At 55.1% G+C, this 27,073-nt stretch overlaps 2 protein-coding genes and 1 long non-coding RNA gene across 6 annotated transcripts in view; 1 reads left to right on the forward strand and 2 right to left on the reverse strand.

Annotated features, from left to right (window-relative positions):
- The window catches only part of STIM1 (stromal interaction molecule 1), a 136,377-nt gene extending 123,102 nt beyond the window's left edge, over positions 1-13,275 (forward strand). For 2 of the 3 annotated variants that reach the window (XM_014609380.3, XM_014609425.3), the window contains 2 exons: positions 1,665-1,731; positions 11,485-13,275. In XM_014609380.3, the coding sequence (XP_014464866.1) occupies positions 1,665-1,731; positions 11,485-12,013 (596 nt within the window). In that variant the 3' untranslated portion in view covers positions 12,014-13,275. Of the gene's footprint in view, positions 1-1,664; positions 2,065-11,484 lie in introns of all 3 variants that reach the window. The other variant, XM_006259534.4, reaches the window with a different exon arrangement.
- LOC132249049 (uncharacterized) lies at positions 4,633-11,526 on the reverse strand. Its single transcript, XM_059723457.1, has 2 exons — positions 9,286-11,526; positions 4,633-8,749 (listed from the first exon to the last, which is right to left on the reverse strand). The coding sequence occupies exon 1, from the start codon at positions 11,524-11,526 to the stop codon at positions 10,603-10,605; it is 924 nt and encodes a 307-aa protein (XP_059579440.1). The 3' UTR covers positions 4,633-8,749; positions 9,286-10,602.
- Positions 8,809-26,889, reverse strand: LOC109281319 (uncharacterized). 2 transcript variants are annotated; one of them, XR_009460443.1, is made up of 5 exons: positions 26,834-26,889; positions 23,607-26,339; positions 21,474-21,612; positions 16,090-16,692; positions 8,809-9,665 (listed from the first exon to the last, which is right to left on the reverse strand). It is a non-coding gene; the product is annotated as an uncharacterized LOC109281319 (long non-coding RNA). The 2 variants fall into 2 exon arrangements; XR_009460442.1 differs by having other exon boundaries at positions 23,607-26,336; positions 26,834-26,876.
- Positions 26,890-27,073: the final 184 nt, after the last annotated feature.

Below are 27,073 nucleotides of genomic sequence, written 5' to 3' on the forward strand. Positions count from 1 at the left end.
CTGGTTCTTCACTTCCCAAAAGAGCTCTCCCTGGAATTCATTTCTGAGCTTTTTTTCTCTGCTCTTCTTTAACCGTGTTACATGACTTTTATGTATCCGCAGCTGCACCCACTGCTGGGGGGGTGGGGGTGGTCCTGAATTGGTGTCTCGCATCCAAAATGGGGCTCTGGGATGGAGGGCCCCAACCCAGCTTGGTCTCGGAGGTGTCTGAATGGAGCTGGGTGGCACTGAGGAGCCTCCGTTCCAAAGGACGACCCTGCTTCACAAACCACCAACATCCATGCAGCCACCTCCACTTGTGCTAAAGAGTTCCCCTGGCTCTTACCCCTGGGTGCAAGGGAGTACGGCCCTGCAGTGTCAGCACTGCCCTGGGAGGTCTCCTGGGTTCCTGGTCCTGTTCTCTGGGTTATTTCTGTTTTCCAGCCAGTGACTATATCATGCACCTTGCATAGACTCAAACCCAGGCCTCCTTCACAGAGGAGGGACCTCAGGGCCACCTGATCCAGCCCCCAGGTGGGAACATGAGGCTGCAGAGGCATGCTCCCTCTCGCTCTCTCCCTGCCTACTGCATAGGGATCTTGGACACTAGGACCCAGGCAAATGGACTCCCTCTAGGTGCTTAGACTATAGGCAAGGGGATGCCTCTGAGACCAAACTGGATTGGGCCCTCAGTGTAGCCACAGTCACCCTTGTCTGCAGTGTGGGGACCCAGGCGGTGAAACCCATAGGTCCCAGCACATCCTGATGAATGTGGTCTGAGCGGCTTTGCAGATGCTTTTAGGCTCTGCAGAATACGTCTGGCTCCTCTGAAGAATGTGCTCGGGTCAAGCAGAAGTTTAAGGCTTGATGCAGAGGTTGCTGGCTGAGCCAGCAAGACCCATTGCGGTTCTCTCGCCCGATCTGTGAACCCACCAGTGACAGTGCTCCAGAGGGAGAGAACTGAGCTTGGCCCTCAGATCCCAGGATTAATTTGCAATTAGCCACCGCAAGCTGAGCACTTCTGGATCATGCAGTTTATTGGAAAACCAGCAAATGTGTTCATTTTTCAGAACATTGGAGATGCATAAGATGGTGAAAACTGGTAACCATCGCTACTAACCTTGGCTGAACCAACTTATGCATCTGCAGTGGTCTTCCCAACCCTCCAGTCCTGCAGACAAAGGTACGTGGCAAACAAAATCACCAGATGCCTGCATCTTAATTGAAGCTTTCCCCATGCTCGAGTCCTAGGGGAAAGTACTTCACCATCGAGGCGCTCCGGGCTGTCGTGGGATACGCCTGGTGTGGTCCCGTGGAGCCAACAGGGTAGGGGTAAAAGTCATGCGAGTGAGGTCTGATTCTGGGTTCCCACTCCAGTCTCATCTCTGGTAGGAGTATGTGTTAAGTCAGGGCAGGATCCGAAGCGGATGACCTCTGGCAAGAACATCAAGCCTCACTCCCCATGGGCGAGGTCATTAATCTAGCACATCAAACCGGAGCCAAGACTTATGCTTTCACAGTGTCTAACACAGCACAGCTGATGCAGCGGCCAAAAGGGCCAGAGCTGTGCCCTGTCGAGATGGCTTAATAGCCACGACCGGTGTTACTGGCCCGTGCCACCTGGCTGATTTGGTGTGCAGGGGCTTCCCCCACTGCATTCAGCCTTCTCCTCTCTCTCCTTACAGCCCCTGTTTTGCCGAGCGGCATCCGCCAGCGCCTCGTGGACCCCCAGCACGCCCTTGGATCTCAGAGGTTGGTAGAGAGTTACATGCAAGGCCAGAATGAGTTGGGCCAGCCTGTTCATTACCTGGCAGGCCGAGCGTCTCTCCGTCGAATGCACAGCCTCAGCGGTGGACAGTCTCTCAGTTCCGACCTGCACGGAACCAGCCCATCGTCAGCCACCACCACCTCTTCCTCCTCTTGCTCTTCTGCCTCCACCACCACTGCATCTGCTCCTGCTTGCCATGCTCACCCTGTCTATTACCATCACACCACCTCCTCTTATTTCCTCCAGATGGACTCCATCCCCGACCTGCCCCCTCCTGACGTCACCTCTGGGATCCGCTGTCGCACTGAGAGCTTTGGGTATATCGCTCTTTCTTTTCTAGCTCACGCCTGCCTGCTGTGGCTCAGGATCAATTCTTGCTCTGATCTTCCTCCTATATCCCTTGTTCCTTTGGGCTTTAATCATGTTGTGGTTTGTTCAGGCTTTTGCTTCTTTAACCTCTCTTCCATGTACGTGGACCCTCTTAGGATTGCCGCTGGTTCAGTGTGGCCCAGGTGTCGCATCTACCAGCCCAAGGGCAACAAACCGAGGAGGCGTTGTGGTCTTAGCTGTAGATGGGAATGCCTCCGCACATCTGTCTCTATGTAAACTAGTCTTATTGGGGCGATGTGCCTACATGATCAAAGGTAACATAACTAATCGAACAAACACTGACCTTATTTGAAGCCTTGTCTTACCTGTGGGTCTTCGCAAGAAAATTGCAAAGGAAATCTAAGGAATGGAAGCAGTTAATTACCGGGTAGAGTCGCTGGACCACGTTAATGGTCATAGTGACATCGCAGCGTCCTGCGGCCCTCGGGTACTGCGCACCCAGCAGCGTCTGGAAGTGTAGAGCGAAGAGGGATTCTCCTTGCACAGCCCCGTTGGAAGGGAAGGAGGAAACGGGTCTGAGCAACAGCAGTTAGCCTCTCGGTGCTAAGTCAACAAGCCTCCCTCTGCTCCTTGAGGGCCTGCGGTGGGTACTCGAAGGCCTGTCTGAAATGACAGACCCACCATCCCGCACCTGATTGGTATGGCTGTGGGCAGTCAGCAGGGGTGGCGAGCGCTGAATGGCCCCTGGAAACTGGACTCCCTTTTCTGTGAGGCGGCAGAAGCCCCTGGCAGGGCAGGGAAGCCTGCGCTCCATGGCTCACGCTTGTAACTGTGCAGCTGAAACTAAGCCTCGCGCTGCCCTCTAACGTTCAGTTTACACCTGGAAGACGGGCAGACATAACTTTTACCCGCTTCCAAAGGGGAGGGTGAGCTGCCCTGGATAGCACGTACCAGCTGCTGTGGTGCAACTGTTACCTCTGCATGTTCCTTTTGATGATACAAGGAGAGCAAAACTGTTGCAACTTTAATTCTACCTGAAACAAGATGAAAGTTTATTGTGGTTTTGCTACACTTGTATTGTTATAGGCCCTACAGGTTACACTGAGGCAGTTGGTAGTCACAATATTTGGCAGTGAAACGATAGGATTAAAGGTGTTGGGTGTAAAGCCTACAAATTGGGTTTAGTAGCAGCAGGTGCTAGATGGGGACCGGAGTTCACAGCGGGGTACGGCAGAGTGACTGCCGCTGAGGCATGTAGCCATGGTCCAGTGCTAGAGCCTGGGACCGGGAGTCTGGGCCTGTGGGTTCTCTTCCTCCTACAGACTGGGTGACCTCGGGCAAGCCCCTCAGTTCTCCGATCCTCTGATTCCTCCCTTGTCGCATTGGAGATCTTTCACCTCAAGCTGGAGCGTGTGGTCAGGTCCTTGTGGGAATGAGCCCTTCCAGGAAGTGCAGAGCCCCCGTGTTGCGTTTACCTACCCCCCTAACCACTACATCTGTATCACAGCATGGCCGGTATTAGTCCCCCTGCTTGTAGATACTCCCACAAGATGTTCAGTGCAGTGGCCCTACGCAGGCTCACTCCCTGACTGACCACGTCCCTGAGGCAGGTACCGCTGGGTAAAGAAATTGCTGATGGACCAGAGCAACCACCAGGCTTATGAGCAGCAGCGCTTGCAAAGTATATGAGCAGGAGCAAATCCTGCGTGGTGGCTGTGTGCACTGGATTTCGGGGAAAACCTTCACAGTTAGAGCAGGGAGGCAGTGGAATAGATGCCCAGGGGAGTTGTGGACTCTCCGCTGGAGGGGTTGAAGGAGAGGCTAGACAGGTACTGGTCGGGGATGATCTAGGCGTACCAATGCCTGTGTGCTGCTGTGGGGATTTCCTAGGCTTTTTGGCTTTGCTGCTTGCGTCCCCCCCTTTCTCCTACACGTGTCAGGGTGGTTTTTAAGCCTTCCCAGAGGCACTGGATGTTGGTTGCTGCCCAGGCTGGGGTGGTCGCTGGCCTTGCTGGGTCCTGGCTAGAGGGTCTTGTCCCTCTCTGCTCAGGGTTAAATCAGTCGCCATCAATAGGGTCAAGAAGAAATTTTTCCCCCTGCTCAGACTGATACGGACTGGGGGGCTTTGCTTTCCTTTGTACCGGGGGACCTGGCCTCTTCCTGGGAACTCCTGAGCATCTATTAACAACTTTTATAGAATCGGGACATTGGCCACTGTGGTCCCCCTGCTTTCCCCGTGGCAGGTTTGGGCCTGATGTCTGTGTTGTGTCAGGGTGAATTGTGCAGTTTTGCTAAGAGGTCAGATAATGGCTTTGTCTGGGCTGGCTAGGACAGGGCTGATCCTGCCTCAGGCAGGGGTCGGACTAGCTGGTCTCTGGCAGCCCCACGGCTCTAGGATTCCTTGATTCTGGGGTAAAGAAACCACGTGAATGTCCACAGGTGAAAATGGCACCCCAGTAGAGTCTTAAGCTGCAGCATCTTGGTTCAATCACCAATGCTTATTTAAGCCTAACCAAAACCAGACAAGCCCAAAGTTAACTGCTTGCCAACTGCAGTTAAATCAACCCCATCTGAGTCTGAGTTTAATACAAAAAGGCTTGAAAATACTTTCTGTGACAACAGCCAAGCCCCAGGTCATTGATACAATACAAAGAAAACCCCAGGGAGAAGCTGACCGTCAGCCTGACGTGCCGTTCGCCATTAGGCAAGCCACTCTCTAAACATGACCAGTTACTCAGGGGAGCAGCTTGGTCTTTAGGGCTGGGTCTGTCTGACTGCCGACCGGACACAAGGCCTGGTCCTTCAGCTCTTCCAGCCACAGACAGAAGGGTGCAAGCTTGATGCTCCCATCGCACAGAGGGACTGCAATAATCTGCTTGTCGCTGGGACAGGCCGACCTGGGATGAACCCTTCTGTTGTTACCTGCACGTTATTTCTAGTTGAAGGAAGAGAGGAATCGGTTTGTTTCTGCTCTGGGTGCAAGCGGTGCGCATCCTCTCCCCACTCGTTGTTTGGGAGCTTGCATCCGTTGAGCATGAATGGTTGTCGTCCAAAGCGCACCCAGGCTCATTCCCCGCTGCTGCTCTGCTGGCATTTGTGTCCAGCTGCATCTTTAATGGCCCCAGCCTTGCAAGCCAGTGGATTCTGTTGTATAGACATCTCAGCCTTTTCTGAACCTCACTCCAGCTTGGCAGCACCCTTGCTAGAGGCGAGCACAGCAGAGGGGAAACTAGTTGAAGGCAGGGCAGGCTTGTACCTTATAGACTAACCAAAGTAGATGTATACGGAGGGGAAATGAGTACAGAGAAGCCACCTAGGAACCCAGATGTCCCGACTCCCTCCCTGGTGCTCCAGACTGATGTATTTATGGATCCCGTTTGCTCCAGCTGCATCCAGCAGATATGGATGAGGGCAAGGCTTGGTCAGGGAGATTGTCTCGTATAGGCTCGTCCTTTTCCCCGGCGGGGGGAAAGTTTGTCATTTTTGGAGAACTGGCAAGTACTTAGAGATGCGTTTTTTCCACCCCCCACCTTCCGTGTGCTGCACGCAGCTGCCCAAATACATTCACGGGGTTAAAACCTATTTGCAATGAACAGTTGACAGGCATCTTCTCGAAAGACCGGGCCCAAGCATGGCCAGCGGATCAGACTTGCCTAAACACCTCACTGTTTGCTTCTCTTTTGCAATTGGCTTCAGAGGATCCGGCACAAATAAGGTCAGAGCTGTTCTGATTTCGAAGGCTGGTGTGTGTCGTTCAGTGTCAGTCGTGGATGACGGGGCTGGACAGCCTGCCGGGCGGGAGGGGGGCAGGGGCGGATGCTCTGTGCACAGAGGTTTCTGCTTCCCAGCGCCTGCTTTCAGATAGCACCAGTGGTTTCAGCCAGGTGGAGAAGGGGAAGCAGAGAAGGAGCCCATAGAGCAGGGAGCTACACACAGCTGTTTTTGTGGGTTGGGGGATTAACGATGGGGTTACCTCTCTTCAGGACCCCGTTATGCTGTGCAGAGGAGAGCAGCATGGCTGAGCAGCACAGCCAGGATACCTCCGCTGTCGGGGAGCCTGTATCTCACTGGTACCGTGGGCTGGGGGTGTAGTCTTATGGTTACAGCCCCTAGCTTCAAGGGCAGGGAAGTGGCCTCACATCGGCTCCTTCCACCAACCCAGAGAGCTCTGGAGTGATTAAGCTCAGGTCCTTTCTGATGCGGGAGATGAGACAGGGGCAGATGAGGACCCACTCCCTCTTTTCTCCCCTTGTCATTCTTCTGCCTTCCTCATGCTGTTGTCTTATCCATTCTTTTCTCTTTGGGCATTTGCTTCTCTCCATTCATGCCAACCCATTCCTACACCCCTTTTCCATTCCCCTTGATCATCCCGGATGCCCGCAGCTGTGACATAGGAAGAGCAGGGTTGGGTAGGATTGCATGGCGATCTACAAAGCTGCCGCTTGTCCCCCTCTATCGATATCTTACCTTCACGGGCTGGGAACGCATTTGGCCACCTGAAGAAAACCCAGCAGACACTATACCAGGGAGGAGGTGCCTGAAGCTAAGTGTCCTGAGTCCTTGCTCTGGCACTCGGGATAGTCTCCTGCTCTTCAAAAGGGCTGAACGTCTGGTAGCTCCCTGTGACTTGGCAGTGGGGATTTTCTGGAAGCCCTGGGGGACTTGAGTGCACATCCCATGGGCTTCTCCATTGTGCCAGGCCTTTGAAATTCAGGATTGCCATGCCAAAGCAAGCCTGGCTAGCTGAGAATAGCCTAGCTGTCTTCACCCTGCCTTGGTGTGAAGGGGGATTGAGCTACACATCCTCTCTAGGTCCCTCCCAGCCCTATGTGTGTCACTCAGTAGGGAGCCTGCTCGGCCTTTCTGAAATCGGGCCACCGGCCCAGTTGCCAAAACAAAGAGTCAGCCGGTGCCTATTTCTGAATGCATTGGTCTATTGACTTTGATTGGGATAACTTCATCACGAATTGGCTGGTCAGGGAGCTGCAGTAGAACAACGCAGCAGTGCCCAGTGTCGAGTCCTCTTCCAGCTGTGCATTCAGCTCTGGGTGTGCACGTGCTCAGCAAACCCCAGACGGGGGGCTTCGTAAGGAGCAGTTTGTCAATCTGCCCCAACTGCAGGCTATAAATCAGTGCTGAGCCAGCCTCTGCTCCAGTCCCTTCTCCACCACTCGCGATCTAAGGGGCAGCACCAGCGTCGGCAGCTAGCATAGCTTGCTTCGGCTCTGCTGGAGTGAGCAGGGTTCATTAATGGTGCTCGTGTGATTTAGCAGCGCTGTCGTGGTGTAGCCCTGATGGTCTGCAGAACATGCGAGTTGCAAGATTCGTTTGTGGATCCCTTTAATTGGACCAATTGCATAGCTCAGAGGGGTGAGAGCTTGTCTGGCATCTCCTCCAGCCTGATTTAGGATAATTAAGTGTCTTCAGGGCATCCAGGGAGACATCTGTCTTCAGTTTCCTCTCCCAATTCCTTCCCTACCACTCCTTCAGTCTTCATTTTGAAGACATGGGCTCCCTTGGGGGCAGTGTTTTCATGCCCTTCTGCAAACTCAAGAAGTCTAGGGAGGTGTGAAGCCAACCTGGGCCCAGAAACCCCTCAGTGACAGCTTCAGGAGCTCTCAGAGATCCTTCCTGCAAGGCTTTGTCTCGTAGGAAGGTTCAGAAGGGAAAGGACGAGTGTCTGGGAGGAGGCAAGGGGGCCATACCAGGCCCAATATTTCAACAGCCGAGGAGAGAGGGATCCCCTAGGCCCCTGTGAGCTCACCCTTGAGTCCGTGAGGCCTGCAGTTTGCACCAGCATGGCACCACACGTCCCTTTGTCTTCGGCACCAACCAGAGCGCGCATTTCTACTTCATCACCATGTGACACGGTGATGCTAGAGTTGCCGTTGGCTCCTTTGGTGCTTTAAAACCATCACATCAAGTCATAGCTCTTTCCATGGGGCTAGTGTGCTTAAGACCTACCATTTCCTGTAGCCAGCACAGAAGGGAACAATGTGCTCCGGACCCTAGAGACAATGGATTTCAGCAGCGATTGACCTGTCTGCTGTGACCGTCCCCATGCACCAATCTGCACGTGCCTACATCAGTCTATGGCCAACTGCCATCACGTCTGGCTGTCTTTGATACCAAGTGCCCATTTACAAATGGATCAAGCGGAAGCACCTTTGGCACGTCCAAGACTTTCTATAAAGTACAGAAGCTCTTCAGATTCCTTGAGAGACCGTTCGTAAAAAAACCTCAGACGTTCCTCCCACCACAAAGCCACCTGGAGCCGTCTCCCCATCCAGAGGTCTCCATTACAGGCAGCCAAGACCGTATGGCAGGCTCCTGCTGTTATTCTGCGGATGGGTAAAAGCAGAGAGAAAACATTTCTCATCAGGGAGACAGTGCTCCTTCTGCACCGACTTCGCTTGCAGTCACAGCAGTTGATGAGAGAAGCAGACGGATGCAGCCAACATGCGTCAGCGACTTGAGAAGAGAGCGTATCTCTGCATGACTGTTTTTTGATTAGCGAGCCATCAGCCAGTAACGGCGATGCTTCGATTTCATTAACGATAACAAACGAGCGCAGTTTGCTAACAAACTTCCAGCAGCATGTGGACCGCTTCGTGGCCTGTGTTAGTGAAGGCAAGTCCGCAGCAAGGGCTGCTCGAGCGATGACCTTGGAGGCTGCAGAGAGTGATGTTAATGGTGTTTTAGGAATTTGGCCACTGCAGAGGAGGCACGGGTGATGGTGGAAGACCTTCCATTTTATGGCAACACGTTATCTAGCAAGAAGGCAAAGGAATCTCCCCATACGTTAAAAGGTGCACACCACACTTTATCCCTGGGGAATGTGCATCTATAACCAAAGCCAGCCCACTACGAACTTACCCTAAATGCAGATATACTCCCCGGTGATTTTGGCACTAATCTTTTGGTGAATAACCACAAAAATGTCGACAGGTGGGAAGGGCCTGCTCCGTGGTGCCTCCAGCATCAGCTAAGCACACGCTTTGACAGGACCTTTAAGGTCAGTTCATCATTTATTGCTATATCCGCCCACCCTCCCTATCCCTCTACTCCGTATCGAGAGCGCCTGCCAGTTCATAGCTTCATCGAAAACAGGATGAGGGACAGAGATGCCCCGATTTCACCAGGCTTCGCAATCCAGTTCTGCGACCCATCCTCCCTGCAGAGCCGCCCCCCACCTCGCAGCAGCTTACGTGAGAAGGAAGCGATGCTGTCTTCCAGCTGGGGTGGATCAAACTTGTGCCTTCCCAGACTAAAAGGAACGGTTTGTATTCCTCGTCCTTGCTGGGCCCCACGAAGGCAGGTGGATAAAGACCCATTGTGGACCACGGAAAGTGAAACGCTTTCACCTGCGGTATCGGGTTAGAGAACAGCCAATTCCTTGATCCCGTCACGAGATCGGGAGAGTTGGTTTGCAGCTCTTTCCGCACGAAGGATGCCTCCTTTTGCTGCCAACGTGCACCTGCAGGTCCCCAACGAGCCTGTGTGATTGCCGGCCGCGAAGTGCTCCCTTTCAGTCTTTCACCAGCGCGGAGGGTTCTCCGAGGTCACCTTGCACCTGCAGTGCTGGAGGCTGCAAGGGAAGAGAGGAATGTGGAAAAGACCCTGGTCAGACCCAGGTCACTCCTGACTTACCAAAGGGATTTGGGAACTGGCAAACGTGAAAGCTAAGAGATCCCAGATCCCGCCCGCCACGACCCCCCAACCGAAATGCAGTCCTTGATCTCCAGCGCAGTCGTGCTTTACCTGCTGCGTCCCAGGGCATCTAAGTGCACGCGTCACCCATCGGGGAGCTTGTTCCCAACCAATGTGAAGGAGAAACGCAATGGGTTTTCTTTCGGGAACACCCTGAATTGCAGGCTTATTGAGGGATGACTTCCTGACTCAGCTTGGCTTTTCATCCCTCCCGGTACTTCCAAGAGTCCCGCGAATCTTTTTGAGGCCTTGACCCTTATGATTGAGAAGGGCCTTGGCCTTTTGACTTGCCCAAAATTAAACTATTCAGGAAACACCCTGGGATATTTTTCTCCTTCACATAGAGAAGGGAGTTGGCACTCAAAGTGCATCTTGGGGTGCCATCCAGCTCTGCTACAGCCTTCCTAACACTCCTCATCTTAGCAGCGTTATTATCGGGCAGACCGTGGGCACGCAGAGCTCACGTACAACCTGCACGGCACGGTGCATCCCTGAGGAGGAGAGCACGTCTCAAAGGGCTCCGGGTGCTGCCAGTTCCCCGGCTTCCCCTGCATCCTCATCCTTCCACTCCTCCCCTTCCTTCCCCCATGTCTCTCGTTTCCTCCTGGACTGTTGGCTCCAGCTACCACAAAGTACCAATAAGATGGGCACGTAGCAGCAAGCTCCACAGTAGCAGTAATAGTACGGAGGGGCTGAAGCTAGCCTTAAAGTGGCCAGCTTGGGTCCTCGTAGCCGTCTAGCAGGACTCGTTTACCCTACTTCTAGTGCGGCGGGATGGGTGCTGGGCCTGGCGGCTGCACCCATCTTAACCAGACCTACCCCACCCCGAAGGCTGGCGGCGGCTGAGGCTGCGAGGCCGTATCCGGCTCTCCAGGCCTCCTGCTCCTGCAAGGACCTAGGATAGCGGCAGGACCGGGCTGCTCCACGCTTCCCTCCTCCCTCAGCCAAGACCAGGCGACAGGCGGGTGGATTGGGGGAGGGCGCAAACCCCTGTGCAGCGGCGGATGGCTTGCAAGCAGCTCCCAGGGCAGCCGTGTGTCGAGCACCCCTTCGGGCATGGCTTTGTGTGGGGAGGCCTCCCCTCTAACTGCGACGCTGGGGGAATAGAGGTGGGAGTCGTCCCCCCCCAGCCCCTCGAGCGGGGCCGGGGGCAGCAGCCAGGCTAACGCTGTCCGTCTCTGAGCGGGGATCCGACACGCGCCTGTTGTGGGCGGAGGGGGGCGGGCGTGCAGAGGCAAGGCGGGGAAACGCAGTGGAATTCTGCTCCGAGTCCGGGACCCCGGCCCTGCTCCCCCAGCTCTGAATCCCCTGCAGCCACCGGGAGCACCACGCTGGGGGGGCAAATCGTCACTGGGAGGGTGCAACCTCAACGAGAGCTCCCGGAGAACCTCACAGCTCCAGGCCTCGGTGGGGGCCGCGCTGCCGGTCACCCCTTGCTCTCGTCCCTGCAGCAGGAGCTGGCCTGGTTGCAGCTCACACCTCCAGTGGGGCCAGGCCGTCTGCCCCGGGGGGGTTGCCCATCGGGACCCCCACGGCAGAGCGGGACGGTGCCGGACTCCCCGGCCCCGGGGACTTTCCACTGCGTTGCCCGCCCGGGCCTTGCTGCTGCATCCGTGTGCATGGGAGCACGCGTGCATGTGGGGGTGCCAGGCCCCGGTTCTAACGCGCTGTCTTCTTCTCCCCCCCGTCCGCTGCAGAGACCTCACTCGCTCCGAGTCCGACTCCTCTATCCCGCACATGAGCGACCACCAGCGCGTCTGCAGCCCTGCCTCCAAGCTGCTGGTGGCCAGGCCCAACCTGCTGGGCCGGAGCACGGAGGAGGCGGCTGCCGCCCTGTGTGGCCCCACCTCCAACGGCGGCAGCCGGCACACCGAGGCCTTTGCCCCGGAGCGGCTGGCCGAGAGCCCCCGGGTGAGGAACAAGGCGATGGTGGTGAACCACAGCTTGGCGAAGTCCTGCAGCCTGGGCGAGATGGGCCAGGCGGCAGGCAGCAAGCACAGCCACTCGGATTCCTCCCGCTCCCACAGCCCCAGCTCCACCGAGCCCGACACCCCGTCCCCCACCTCTGACTCCCGGCCGGGCAACGCCAAGATCACCCGCATCCCGCAGCTGGCCGCCAAGAAGAGCCCCGGGGAGGATGACAGCGGCTCCACAGGCGAGGAGACTGACTCCAGCCAGAGCAAGAAGAAGTTCCCCCTAAAGATCTTCAAGAAGCCCAAGAAGTAGGAAGCTGAGGAAGAGGAGGAGGTGGACCCCGCCCCTGCCACGGCCTGGCCCGGCGCCACGCCAAGGGACAGCCCTTCCGCTCGCTGCCACCTGCGCCCTCTGCCCCCCCGCGGGGAGGACCGGCTTCACCCTATTTATTTCCCGGGCGCCGGGAAGCCAGCCAGCCCCTCCGCGGGCCTAGCCCCTCGCTTCTCTGTGCATGGCTTCTGGCTGCTCTGTCCTCGCGCGGCCTCGTGGCGCGGGGGCTTCAGCTCGGCGGGGGGTGGGGGTGGTATATTTTTGGTTCTCTTTTTTTTTTTTTCTTCCTAGCTGCCTTTTTCTGGACTCTGCATCAGCATGAGACCCTGGGTGGGCACGGAGGGGGCCCTCGGGGGCCCGTGCCGCTCGTGCCAGCCCCTGACCCCCTTTGGAGGCTAGACGGCCTGTGGGGCGAGGCGGGAGCATCCTGGGTACAGGGCTCTCTGGCCCCTCGCAGCGGCTGCTTCTGATGCTTGATGCCTTGCGGAGCGCCCCCACTTGCGTGGCTTGGGAAAGGAGCAGGAGCCTGCTGGCGCAGGGAGAGCGTCAGCCCACACCAGCCCACCTGGTTCCCAGCTGCTCCCGTGCTTGCCTGGTGGAGAAAGGGGCCTTGGCGGTGCTGGCCGTGGGGGCGAGATGCCGGCTTTCCCTCCCGCCCGAGCCTCTGCCCTTGTCTGAGGCCCAAAGCCTCTTGTACCCGGGCAGCAGAGCTGCACAGCCCTGCTAGAAAGATGGGAAGGAAACACTGAGGCAGGGGGACAACCCGTCCTTGCTGTAGGGCTCAGGCACCTGCTGCTATTCCTGGGGCGCCACTAGCTCCCTTGTCCCAAGCCTTCCAGCAGCCTCCCCGCACACCGGGCTGCATCCTGCCCCCAGCCACGCACAGCGAGGGCGTGAGACACCTTGCAAAGGGGCACGTGGGCCAGGGTGCAGGACGGAGTAAGAGGCATCAGCCGCTGCTTTGTGCGCATCAGCAACCGGGGCCTCGACCAAGTGCCTGCACTGCCCGCACCTGCAGGAGGGAGGGAGACGCCAGGGCGCAGGATGGGCATGATCAACAGGGGAGCTGGGGGCCCCGGGGCCTGCTGGCCTGGGGGAGCCTCGTGATGCAGAGACCGACGCCGGCCTCGTGCCTGCGGACTCGCCCCGAGCCAGCTCCGCGCGCCCGCGGCAGCCCCCTCCCCATCGGCGGTGTTTGTCATGCCGTGAGACTTTTAAACCAATAAAGCATGTCGGGGATTTTACCTGCTGTCTTAGCCCTTGCTCCTTCCTGCTGGGCTCAGCTGGCACGTGGCTCCCTCCTGCCTCCGACCCCGAATTGGGGGCACTGCTTGTGGCTGCCATGATGCACTGGCAGCTTCCACCGCCCGGCAGGGCAAGGAGTGGCCCTGAGGTCCCAGGCCGGAGCCCGCGGTACTGCTGAGATCTGGCTAATGCAGCGATCCTGGGGACCATCCAGCACCGCATCGGGCTTTGCAGCTTATTCTTTGGGCCTTGCTGCTGCGCCAGGCTCCACAGCAGAGATGACCCGGGGGAGCAGGTGCTGGGCTGGGACATTAATTATGCCCACAGGACACCCCGGGGGCAACAGGTGCTGGGCAGGGAAAGCACGTGGCCCTTTTGACCCCACGCCCCCCAGCAGTGGGAGAGACCAAGGCCAGCTGTGTCCAGGGTCCAGGCCTGTATGCCAGGATGCTGCAGCTTGGTGGAGATAGGAAGGAGCAGAGGCCAGTGAGTACCAAGCACCTTGATTGCAGTGGCCGGGACCCCTGAGACTACGGCCCGTTTGGGAGGCAAACAGCCCCCACTGGCTGCCCCTGGCCCAGTGCCGTGCTCTTCAGAGGTGCTGTCAGCTCGGGGCACTGCCTACAGCATCTCCCAGGCCCTGGCCTAGCTCTGTGCTGGTTGGGTTGTGCCACAGGAGATCCAGGGACAGGTGATCCCAACCCATAGCACAGGCTCCTGCCCTGCCCACCACTTGGGCCCCAGTGCTAGGACTGCCCCCCTCCAGCACACGCCCTGCACCGCCCCCGGGGCTGGGCCACAGGGGCAGAGCCCAACTCATGGGGTGCCCTCTAGAAATCCCTGGCTGGGGCAAAGTGCAGACTGCTCTGGTAGGGCTGGGGGCATTAGCCAGAGCCTGCCGGGGGCTAGTTGAGCATGGTGTGCCCTGTCTTGGCGATGGCAGCATTTAGGACACGTGGGTGCTCCATTGTGGGGGGCTGGGAGCAGTGGGGCGACATCAGAGGGGATCCTGGGGGGTGGCTGTTTGCATTGCAAGCAGGCTTAGGATCTCAGAGAAGACACCCGCCCCCGGCTTATGCTTCAGAGGCCACAATACCTGCTGGTGGGCTATCACACACCATCGGGACGCAGCTTCGCTCTGGATCCAGCCAGATTGAAGTGAGTCGCACAGTCCCTGCAGCCCCCAGGGCCGGAGCGCAAAGGATCCCAGGGCTGTGGTGCTGTCTGGGCAGATGCTGCCGTGGCAGAGCCGCGTGCCAGCAGCTGCTGATGGAGGCTGTCTCTGGGCAGCCTGCAGCCACCTCTAGTGACAGGGACAGATGCTGCTGACAGCAGTGGGATGCCGCTGTGGCGCAAGCCATGAAGCTACAGTGGCCCAGCTTGTTTGCTGTGTTCCCTCCTGCCCCTGCCAGCTGGGTGCTGCTGGGGTGTTTCCCCCTTCATAGAAATCACAGAGCAGCGGGGCTGGAAGGGAGCTGCAGAGGTCACATCTAGTCCAACCCCTGCCTGAGGCAGGATCAGCCCTGTCCAAACCACCCCGGACAAACCCGCTGTCCAACCTCTGGGCCACATGACAGTCACCCCTGCCCAGACACAGCACCAGGCATCACACCCCACCCTGCCACAGGGAAAGCAAAGGGACTGAGGCCACCAACGTCCTGCTGCCAAAAGATAGTTAACAGACACTGGAGAGATCCCAGTCAGGGACCTTGCCCCAGCTACAGAGGAAGGTGAACCCCCTCAATCCATCTGAATCCGACCAGGGGGGAAAACCCCTTCCTGACCCCAAATGTGGCATTGGTCTGACCCTGAATGGAGGGGCAGGACCCTCCGGGGCTTGGTCCCAGCAGGAGCATCAGCACAGCCCAGTCCCCAGCCCCAGCCTGGGCTGTAGCCAGCACCCAGCACCTTGGCAGGGAGGCTTAAAAACCCTCTGACATGTCACAGCAAGAGGAGGGAGGGCAGCAACCAGCAGAGCCCAGAAGCCTGGGAAATCCTCATAGTAGCACACAGGCATCACTGCACTTTACAACACGGAGCTATTACTCAGCCCTAGTCAAAGGGCAGGAAATTACCATGATCAGTTCTGCACTGATTACCGCAGAACGAGGAGCATGCAAGGGAAGTGGAGAAAACACCACCACTAAGCACTGCACGCCCCCGGTTAGCAGCTATCCGGTTGAACCCCTGCATCCTGAATTTGGTGCGTGGGCTCAGAGCGTTAAGATGAGACGCAGGCGAACAGAGGCCCTCCAGGGACCTCCCCAAACCCAGCACGGAGCTTGGTCTCTGATCGCAGCTGCTTGTGGAGACATCTCTCACTCTGACCCTTGCACTCGGTTGCTGGGCCACCTGTCACCAGCCAGCCAGCGAATTCGACATTGCAGGACTGCTGCAGTCACTCCTGGTGCCACGGGATGTGACAGCGAGAGGATTCAAGTGCCCCTGGCCTTGCAGCTCTGAGCTGCCTGGCTCTGGAGGGGGAAACCCTCCTCTCATCCCAGCTTACACCAGCTGGAAAGGTCTCAGGAGGAAGAGAGCATGAATGGCTCCTTTCTGCCCACCTGGCAGTAGAGGCTGAGGCGGACAGTCCTTGCCCAGGCTCCCAGAGAGCATTGGCCTGGTCCTACCCGCTTAGGGCACTGGAGAACCAAGCCAGACCTCAGTGCCCCCTCCACTGCCCAGGGATCATGCAGGGGCATCATGCCCTGTGGAGACAGTGAAAGGAGTTGCCTGGGAGGAATTTCCAACACCCAAAGCCAGGGAAGAGCACGAGGCTGGCAGGAGAGGGCTGGAGTACAGCCTTTGCTCACCTGGACGCCAGGTGAGGCCCCGATCCAGCCCAGCTGGTCACCTGGGACTCGCTTGCAATCCACCCTGGCACAGCTTCCAATGCGTAAAGGAGACACTGACCGTTTCTGAGCATGCAGCAGCGAGGGAGCTTCAGCTTCAGGCTGTTACCCTGGTTGTTCGCATCTGCAAACCCCTGAAACAGGCTGGGGGGCTGCAGGCAGGGTCCATGCTCCGAGAAACATGCCGATCTGTCAAGAGCTCCAATCTCCAGCAGGTGCTAGGAGCCCAGCTGGTTAATTAGCTGTGGGATTCATTAATTGATGAGTATTTCCACAGTTTGGCAAGTGCAGGATGCTCTCAGGGTGTTAATTACCCTCCGTTCATATCCCATGAGTTGGCGGGTTGCAAAGAGGATCAACATGGGGAAGAAATTCAGAGCCCATAGAGGGTCTCTGACCCCGTACTGGCCCCTTCCTTCTCTCCTGCTTCATCCCCTCATTGATGGGGCAGTGATGAGTACTGCACTTTGCAGCTGGGGGCAGGTTCAAATCCTACGGAAAAGGATGGATGGTCCACCAGGCACTTCTCCACCACAGACTTCTTGTGCTGCCTTGGTCAAGTCCCTGCGGGGGGGAACAAGGTGCCCTCGTTATACATCAGGTTCGAAATCCAAGTCAGCAGTAAAACCCACTCGAGCACCCGAGTGAACACATGCTTGGGGCTGTACAGCTGCTGTGCAGCTCAGGGCAACCCCCCAACCCACTTAGCAAACCAAATATTTTGATGTCTAAATCCTTTGGGATTCTCCAGTTTGGGGCAGCAGTGCCCCTGTCTCTCACAGGTGCCTGGCTCAGGGTAGGAGATCAGGGCTGAAGTGTGGTAGAGAGGGGGGAGTTTACAGCGAGGATATTGGCAAGTCCCTGCCCTGACAGGGGCTGTGCTGATAAAGACATAAAGGGCAGCGTGTGTCGCTCTGGTGCTATGATAATGGAGTTATTTCAGCTACTAGGAGATCCCTTAACCTTAAGCCTTCATACAGCTTCAAGCTCTCCCCACTGCTAGATATGTCTGGCCATGGGTGGATCTAGGATTTTAGAAAGAGGGGTCCAGGTGGTGTGGTGCATCATCGCCGCATATAGCACAGCATGTATTCTTCTCCAGTGAAAGAGGAACTAGAAGCTTTACTAAAATGTTAGAGGGTTAGCGCCATATTATTAATAGATTCATCGATGTTTGGGTCGGAAAGGACCATAGCAGATCATTGAGTCCGACCCGCTGCCCTGGGCAGGAAAGAGCGCTGGGGTCACACCACCCCAGCAAGGTGCATGTCTAGCCTCCTTGTAAAGACCCCCAGTTTAATCAGAATGAAAACAAATTTGATTATTGGAATGTGCACTGCTTTGCCAGATTAGATCTATCAAGTTTTAAAAACCATAACAAACTAGGCAAAAAATGGTCAAAATAGTCAAAAGATATTGTCTCCTGTAGCCATTATAGTAAATGCACGTCTCTTATTTAGATTCATAAAAAAAAATCTAGCCTTCTTGAGCATCTGGATAGTGCCTCTAATACTTCACTGCCAGTCATATTTACACCTGAGTTAATACGACCACATCTGAGTGAAGGTTTTAGGTAGAGCTGAATGCTAAATGGGCAGAAACAATTGGTGACAGACAGGGAGACACAGCTGAACTCCTCAACGAGGTCTTTGCCTCAGTGTTCCTAAGCGAGGGGCACGACAAGTCTCTCACTGGGGTTGTAGAGAGGCAGCAGCAAGGCGCCAGACGTCTATGCGCAGACACTGAGGTGGTGCAGAGTCACTTGGAAGAACTGGATGCCTTTAAGTCGGCAGGCCCAGATGAGCTCCATCCGAGGGTGCTGAAGGCACTGGCCGACATCATTGCAGAGCCACTGGCGGGAATATTCGAACGCTCGTGGCGCACGGGCCAAGTCCCGGAGGACTGGAAAAGGGCTAACGTGGTCCCCATTTTCAAAAAGGGGAGGAAGGAGGACCCGGGCAACTGTAGGCCGGTCAGTCTCACCTCCATCCTTGGTAAAGTCTTTGAAAAAATTATCAAGGCTCACATTTGCGACAGCCCGGCAGGACAAATTATGCTGAGGGGAAACCAGCACGGGTTTGTGGCGGGCAGATCGTGCCTGACCAACCTAGTCTCTTTCTATGACCAGGTTACGAAACGCCTGGACACAGGAGGAGGGGTGGATGTCGTATACTTAGACTTCAGGAAGGTCTTCGATACGGTATCCCACCCCATACTGGTGAACAAGTTAAGAGGCTGTGATGTGGATGACTGCACAGTCCGGTGGGTGGCGAATTGGCTAGAGGGTCGCACCCAGAGAGTCGTGGTGGATGGGTCGGTCTCGACCTGGAAGGGTGTGGGCAGTGGAGTCCCGCAGGGCTCGGTCCTTGGACCGATACTCTTTAATGTCTTCATCAGCGACTTGGACGAGGGAGTCAAATGTACTCTGTCCAAGTTTGCAGATGACACAAAGCTATGGGGAGAAGTGGACACGCCGGAGGGCAGGGAACAGCTGCAGGCAGACCTGGACAGGTTGGACAAGTGGGCAGAAAACAACAGGATGCAGTTCAACAAGGAGAAATGCAAAGTGCTGCACCTAGGGAGGAAAAATGTCCAGCACACCTACAGCCTAGGGAATGACCTGCTGGGTGGCACAGAGGTGGAAAGGGATCTTGGAGTCCTAGTGGACTCCAAGATGAACATGAGCCGGCAGTGTGACGAAGCCATCAGAAAAGCCAATGGCACTTTATCGTGCATCAGCAGATGCATGGCGAACAGATCCAAGGAGATGATACTTCCCCTCTATCGGGCGCTGGTCAGACCGCAGTTGGAGTACTGCGTGCAATTCTGGGTGCCGCACTTCAAGAGGGATGTGGATAACCTGGAGAGGGTCCAGAGAAGGGCAACTCGTATGGTTAAGGGCCTGCAGACCAAGCCCTATGAGGAGAGACTAGAGAACCTGGACCTTTTCAGCCTCCGCAGGAGAAGGTTGAGAGGCGACCTTGTGGCTGCCTATAAGTTCATCACAGGGGCACAGAAGGGAGTTGGTGAGGTTTTATTCACCAAGGCGCCCCCGGGGGTTACAAGAAATAATGGCCACAAGCTAGCAGAGAGCAGATTTAGACTGGACATTAGGAAGAACTTCTTCACAGTTCGAGTGGCCAAGGTCTGGAACGGGCTCCCAAGGGAGGTGGTGCTCTCCCCTACCCTGGGGGTCTTCAAGAGGAGGTTAGATATGAGTATCTAGCTGGGGTCATCTAGACCCAGCACTCTTTCCTGCCCAGGGCAGGGGGTCGGACTCGATGATCTATTGAGGTCCCTTCCGACCCTAACATCTATGAATCTATGAAGATGGCCTGCAGGTCTGTGAAACAGAAGAGACATGTTACCAGAAGGAGCAATGGGCTCAAGATGCAGCAAGGGAAGTTGAGGTTGGATATTAAGAAAAATTTTCTCACGAGGAGGGTGGTGAAGCACTGGAACAGTTACCCAGAGAGGTGGTGGACTCTCCATCCTTGGAAATTTTTAAGCCCTGGCTAGACCAAGCCTTGGCTGGGATGATGTAGTTGGGGCTGTCCTGCTTGGAGCAGGGGTTTGGACTGGATGTGACCTCCTGAGGTCCCGTCCACCCTCATTTTCTATGATTCTATGATATTGACTATTGAAGCCCATTACAGATTCCACTTTACAGATGGGAAAACAAAGGCAGGGAGAAGACAAGTGACTCACCCAGAGTGATATAGTGAGGCTGTGACACAGAGCTGTAGTTTGCCCACTGCATAGCATACTCCTCCTTCACATCGGTATTTAACATGAATAGAAATTTCCTTGAGAAAGTGCCACGAGGCAGGACGTTGTGATTGCATTGGAGAATCTCTTATGGGTATTTCCTGTACAAGTCCACCAAAGGCATCTGTTCGCAGCCCACACGAGGCTGTGGTTGGAAACAGACATTGATCTATCCACTGCACTGCACGAGGCTATAGAAAACAGGATGTACTGTATGCTGGGAAACACCACATATGCATGGGATTGAAATTTGTGTCCTAGTGTGTAGGTGGCAGAGTCGGTCAGGCTTTTGGGATTTCCTCGCCTCTGAGTGCTCGTCTGTGAAATCTCGTTAAACAGAGGAACAGTCTAGGGTGGTGCATGTGTCCCTGTGCGTGGCTAAGAAAAGGAGAAAAATCCTGCACCGCCACCCTTGCGAGGTCCGGAGGAGGGAGACCCTCCAGTCTGCCCCAGTGGATGCTCAGACAATCCTGACACAGCCTCTGTATACATGGGCGGATCTAGGATTTTAAGAAAGGGAGTGCAGAAGGTGAGGGGCATCGTCACATGTAAAAACACCCATTTTTCTTCAGTTATAAAGAAACTAGAAGCATTACTAATACACTGAAAGTGGAACAAGCCATCCAGGTGGCCAGGAGGTGAGACAGAAAGTGCTCCATGGGATGAGATGCGGCGTGGCCTGAATGAGGCAGGGCTCCACACTCGGAAAGCAGTGGATCATGGTGACATGTGCATGGCCTGCTGAATCCGTTTGTGGATGTTTCGCAAGGCCAATTTGAGAGCAACAGCTTGTCGTAAGTTTAATGGATCCAGGTGTTGTCTGAGTTGGAGTTCAAGTTTACAGCTTGCTGCTTTCTTCTTCCTCGCTTTGCTTCCCTCCTCTGGATCAAAGCCGCTTCTTGTTGAGCTGCCCCCATGCCCCAAGTTCCCCCCATACCAAACGGGATCCTGCACAATCAGGATCCAGCTTTCTATGTTGATGTTGAACGACTTCATATCATTTTTGCACATGTCGTGGTACAGCCGCAAAGGGCAACTCCACTTTCTCTTGAATCTCACTGCACAAAATAGTCTTGGGGATACCGTTTCTTCCCATTCTCCTGATATGGCTGATCCATCACAACCCCCTCTTCTTGATAGCAGCTTCTAAGCGTGTCAGTCCTGCGTGCTCCAGTACCTCTGTGTTTGGTATTCTGTCTTCCCAACTTTATTTTCAGGATGTTACGCAGACATCTCATATAGAAGCTGTTCAGTCTCTTGATGTGCCTAACATCTATCTCACATGTATCTTGATGGGCCTAGCATTTGGTCTCAAATATGTGTAGTGTATGTGGTCCTTGTTTCTGAACAATAAAGCAGGGATAACAGCAGACCAGTCTCATAGATTTGCATTTGCACCTTAGTTAATAGTTTGCTTTAACCCAAACATGTTTCTGTTTAGCTGCTTGTCTGATTCTGTTAGTCAAAATAACATGCATATTAAAATGCCCCACGAAATGAGTCGGGACACTACTAGCTGCAGAGCACTGGATTGTGCCCACCGTGTCTAAAGTGTGAATGGTGGGGTACACACTTACCCAGTCTGCCTGCAATCCATACGCTGGACTTGCTGTGTAGCGGCAGGGCTGTTCTGATATAGGAGGCGGATGGGAAAAGAAAAGAGGCCGCTGCAGAATAGGTCAGATCACACCCACGCAGAGCCTCTCCTCTCTCCTGCTGCAATAACATGGAAAGACAATTCAGCATAATACTTCTCCGAATCAGGGCCAGGGAGCTCCTGGTCCCTCTGGGCGGATGCGGCAGCCTCAAGTGTCTGTCGTGCACACATCAGAAATAAGGAATGTGCTCTGAACAGTGCGGGGGATTAACTGCTGGAACAAACTACCCTGGGGCAGACAGGGCTTCCTCAGCCAAGCCATCAAGCTGGGCTGCAGGGTGGACTGGGGGACTTTGCAGCTTGGAGGAGGCAGGGGATTCAATCCCGTCAGCTTTCAGAAATGACTTGTGTTCGCTTGGTTGAGGTGTAATTTTGTGCTCTCATCAGGCACCACAAAATGAACCTTCTGGTTGCTTTTATTTTGGAACAGCGACATCTCCTGCCCACTCTGGTCCATGACAAGAACATTATCTCCAGGTGACATTGCAGAGGGCTGCAGCCTCAGAAGCGCTGAGCCCGCTGATATCCATGAGGTTTGCGGGTGCTCGGTAGGTGCATCTACATGAGATGCTTACTGCGCAGTAACCTAAGAACACCAGGCAATAGTGTGCCGGTCAAAAACCATGCTAAGAAGCTACTGGACAGTGTTATCAGGCTACTGTGCAATAAGCGTCATGAAAAAACTGCACCGACATTACTGTGCAGTAACTATAGTTACTGCGTATTTAGTTAGTACCTCATTAAGCATGTACTGAACTACACGAGCAGTAATGAACATGTAGACGCGCCCAGTGTCTGTGAGAGACAAGCCCGCTCCACCCAGAGCAGGATGGGACCTTAGTTACTGTGGCCTTGCACAGCAAACTCCCTGCAGCACGTTTTGATTGGAGGGCTGAGACCCTGTGCCAGGATCTCAACCTGTGATCCCTCCCAGCATTGCACGCTTGGTCTTTAGACCCCACTCTGCAGCTGCTTCTCTTATCCTAGAAGTATCTCGGGCTGGGCATTTGGTGTAGTTACCTAAAAAAACAGCCGTTGCAAATCACCCTTCCCCAGTACGGGGTATGGGGCCTGCGCTAACACATTGTGAGACGGGACATTTGCGGCAATGCCCCAAAGGGGAAAAAAGGGGGTGGGGGAGAGGAAGGGGCAGGAAACTGTGATAATGAAGAACATAAAGAAGTTTGGGGGGGAAAATAACCATGATTTATCCCACTGCCCACTCCAAGCTGCAAAGTGCCCCGGTGAAGGGAAGCAAGCAGCAGCAAACAGCAGTTCCAGAAGCATCTCCACTTCCCGGGGCAAAGACCGGGCAAAGCAGATCCGGCAGGGACAGGACTTAATTGAGACTGCTACCATCTTCCACAAGGCCCCGCGCAACCATCAGAGAGCCACTGTTGCTGGAACCAAGTTGGGCTTTGAACAGGGATTTAATCATTCAAGTTGGTGAGCTCCATGCTCCTTCCCAATCCTTGCTGAGGCCAGATCTCCGTTGTCCTGGCTTTATTCTGCTTCCCCAGCAAACCTCACAGGGAATATCCGTATCTGAACTTTCTTTAGCTCCAGACTCCCTGCCATACACCACCACTTGCCCATTTAGAGCTAAATCCAGAGCAATTCATGCATTTAATTAGCTGATGCAACCGCTCTGCCTTGCACATGTGTATTTCTCTGGCATGTCAGGAGCTCTGCAAGTATTTTGTGGGAGTTTGTATCTAGATCCTCATACAACCCATCTAAGTCCCAACAAGCAGAAAGTACCCATCTTATCAAGGTCTAGTTTCAGCAGCTTTGCTTAGGAAGGTGAAAGATATAGAAAACAGAACAGATCAACACACAAACTAATGCAGCAGACTTCTCTGAAAAGTCGTGCTTGAGACTGAGATCATATTCCCCCCATAGCAAAGTCTCCTACTAAGCAGACAGCTCCATCTATATCTGAATTACTTGCGTGTCCCCCAGCATTCTTGCAGAAATAAACCTCCTCCACTAGGCTGGGGCTGCTATCTAGGCTGCCTACTCCAGGGGAAAAGTGGAAGTTGGCCCCACAAACCTGTTCTGTGGGAGAAAAAGGAAGTAGAAAGAGACCTTCCCCTTTACTGTCTGTGGTAACTTCCATTTTATGGCATCTTCTGTCGCACGGTGATATTTCTGCAGTCACACAAGGCCCAAATCCTGGTAGGTGCCACTGAGGTTCATGGGTCTGCTGAAGTGACTGAGGCAAGATCAAAATCAAGGCAAGCAGGATCTGACCCCTAAAAGTAGTCTGGGTCTGATTGTCCTGTACCAGCCCACACCTTGAGAAGTCATTTATGCCTGGGCAAAGCGATGCAAAGACGAGTATAATGCCTTACATGCACTTTCCACAGAGATAAAGTGCTCTGATTTCCACAGTGGAATCGGGTCATTCTGAACAGATCCGCTGTGCTGCTGAAGCGCTGCGCTGAGCAGGGAGGGAGGTGAACCTACGCTTCCTTGAATCGAGGCCTCAATAACCAGGTGGCAAAATACCGGACCCTACGTCTCTATTTCTTTCTTGCTCAGATCTTACAAAGTGCTGGCTACTTATAACTTCCATTCTTCATCCCTCACATGGGAGAGGGAAAGGCCTGGGACAGTCCCTGCTCCAAGGACTTCAACTTTTGTATGACAAAAATGGGGTCCGTATCTTCATCTTTGTGTGCTTTGGCGTTTTCGTCCATTCAGGAGCTCTTGGCCGTCACGGATGTTACCAGGGATCGCTATGTGGTCGAGTCCCCTTCGAGGACTGTTTGCATGGGAACCCAGGTCTCCCCTGTCCTAGGGCTTAAGTCATCTCCACCTTGCTTTTCTCTGGCCCAAGAAATCTGGAATTTCTTTTTTGCAAAGCAGCTCAGCCTGATCAGGAAAAGCAGTATATACAACAGGATGAGATAGGAAGCAGAGGAGGGTAGCATAAAGCACACAGGGACATCAACGAGGCAGAACATGACAACAAAAATGCAGAGCTAGAAAGGTCCTCAAGAGAGTATCCAGTCCAGGCCCCTACACTAGATCCAGTAGATCTAGGCATACATTGGCTGGGATACTGGGGTGTACACTGCTTAGCATGCACAAGTGGTTGGGTCCTTTGTTCCTATCTTCTTCGGAAAGGAAAAGTACTAGCAGCAGCATGTCCCCTAGCAGCCGGTTAGGGCGCTGGTTGGTTTCTGATTCAATTGAAAACCGCCAAGCCCTGGCTCACTAGCACCACAAGCATCTTTGAAGATCCCCAACTCACTCCTGTTCAGTGTGCAAGAACTAACAGGAAGCCTGGTGTGAGACTGTAGGCCTCACAGCACACTCATATTAACGATGTGACATGGGGATTTTTTGGAACCAGAATGGGTTTCAGGCTCTGATAGTTGCAATGCTGTGAGCACTAAGCTTGCGGAGGAAAGGACACAGTATTCAGTCAGCTGAAGCCCACACTGTGTTCGTAGATCTTCCCCTTCCAGCTCCTTTGCACTGTGTTTGACTGGGTCTTCTTTGAAGGTCTTTACAGTAACACATGAGGATGTTTTATTTTACAGCTTACGGGTTAAACCGTGGCAGAGGAAACCCAGCCTCTCTCCTGAGGTGCGACCATGCTCGGAACAGAACGATCAAGATCAAAAAGACCTCGATGATTTTGGAAAGAAACGAAGCAACAAAGACGAGAACTTCCTCTGCAGAGCTGCAGCGTTACCTCGCATCTCGGAGGTGGAGGGCAGGCTGCGCAAGCACGTTCCCACAGTTATTTCCAAGCTGGCTTCCACCGTGCAGTTTGCTGCGTCCACATCGGTCCTTCCTGATTGCCAAACCTGAAGGCACACCAAGGGCTTTTGGTCACCAGGCTCTTTCTGATGGCCGAAAGGATGCATTTTGACGTATATAGCACTTTGCACCCCAAAGACAGCGTGCTTGCTGTGAGGTTTAAATGGCGACAGAGTCACTGCTGTAAAAAGCATGCTCCTTCCGTGTCTACCACTAGCTCCCTTTTCTCCCCGAGATCAGTCCCAGCCGCTTGTCCACCATTTTAAGGCCTTTCACGACCCATCTCCGACTTAATCCTCCCATCTAACAGCGCTATTGAGGCACCGATCCTTGTCTCCCCTTCGTCATCCACCTCAGCCCTGACTCTGCATTTGTCAAATGTGCCAGCAAGTCACTTGGCACTGTTTTCCCAAGCTACCTAAGCGAGGGAAGATTCGCTTAGATATGAAGAAGTTTTTCTAATATCTTCATATCTAAACTTCCTCAATAGGAGGGTGGTGAAGTACTGGAACAGGGTCGATATCCATCCGTCGAGGTTTTTAAGACCTGGGTAGACAAAGCCTTGGCTGGGAAGATGTATTTAGCGGCGGTCCTACTCTTGAGCAAGGGGTTGGACTGGAGATGCCTCTGAGGAAGGTTTAAAAACACCCTGACACGTTGTTTGGGATGATGTAATTGGGGCTGGTCCTGCTCTGAACAGGGTGTTGCACTCGATGTCTATTGCCCTCATTGCCTACGAGACGTTTGGGAGCAACCGCGTGATGTTCGCGACCTCCTCGGTTGCACGCGCCTCCGTTCGCCGCATCCGCCCCGGCTTCTTGTCGCGATAGCAAGCGCTTTAGAAGAAAGACCACGTCTCGTCCGGGAGGAGAGCGGCGCTTCCCGCGCGCAGCCCCTTCGCGTCTCCGCGGTCTCTGGGTGCCGCCGGCCGCTGTTACGTAATAACGGCGCTACTTTTTTTTTGGGAGGGAAATTGCGGGACGGACGCTGTCGAGTCCTCGGGTGCCATCTGCTGGAGAAACGGAAAGAAAACGTCAGGCGAGCGATGGATTCGGTCGCACCCGGCAAGGAAAGAAACTTCTTTATGACGTCCTGCCGGTGTGCGGGGGGGGGGGGGGGGGGGGGGGGGCTGCGCGTGCTTATGGCGCTTCGCAAAAGAAAGGTGACCGCGTCCCGGCCACCACGGTGGACAGTGTCCTGCGTCACATGTGCTCACCACAGGGGGGGGGGTGTCTCCCTCCCCCACCATGAACCCCTGCCCCCCCACATACTTCCCCTCCTCCACTGGGGCACCCCCCCACCCCCATCCCCCCTGGAAATTGCCCCCCCACTCCCCCCTCAAGGTCTCTGCCCCTCCCCCCAACCCCAGGTAAGCCCCCCCCCACATACCTCCCCTCCCCCCCTCAGAAATAACCCCCCCATTCACCCTTCCCCCTCAAGGTCACTGCCCCTCCCCCCACCATAGAGACCCCCCCCCCCTTCCGGGAATCCCCCTCCCCCACATACCTCCCCTCAGAAATTGTCCCCCCATCACCCTTCAGCGGCTGTGGCCCCGCCCCGCCTCTTGGCCCCTCCCCCCGGCGCGGCCCGCTCTCCCCTCAGAGGCGGGCTCGCGGCCGCCATCTTGGAAACGGGCACGCGGCCTGCCGGGCTGCCCCCGGGGCGGGGCCGTGCGAGAGAGTATTGATAGGGCAATGGGGACGGGGAGGGGGGGGCGCTGCCCGCTTCCAAGATGGCGGCGGCCGC

The sequence above is a fragment of the Alligator mississippiensis genome, chromosome 1 (assembly GCF_030867095.1).
Source record: "Alligator mississippiensis isolate rAllMis1 chromosome 1, rAllMis1, whole genome shotgun sequence".
Lineage (NCBI taxonomy): Eukaryota > Metazoa > Chordata > Crocodylia > Alligatoridae > Alligator > Alligator mississippiensis.

Coding starts and splice junctions, on each gene's coding strand:
- LOC132249049 (XM_059723457.1), bottom strand. CDS start 11,526: ATGTGCGGGATAGAGGAGTCGGACTCGGAGCGAGTGAGGTCTCTGCAG.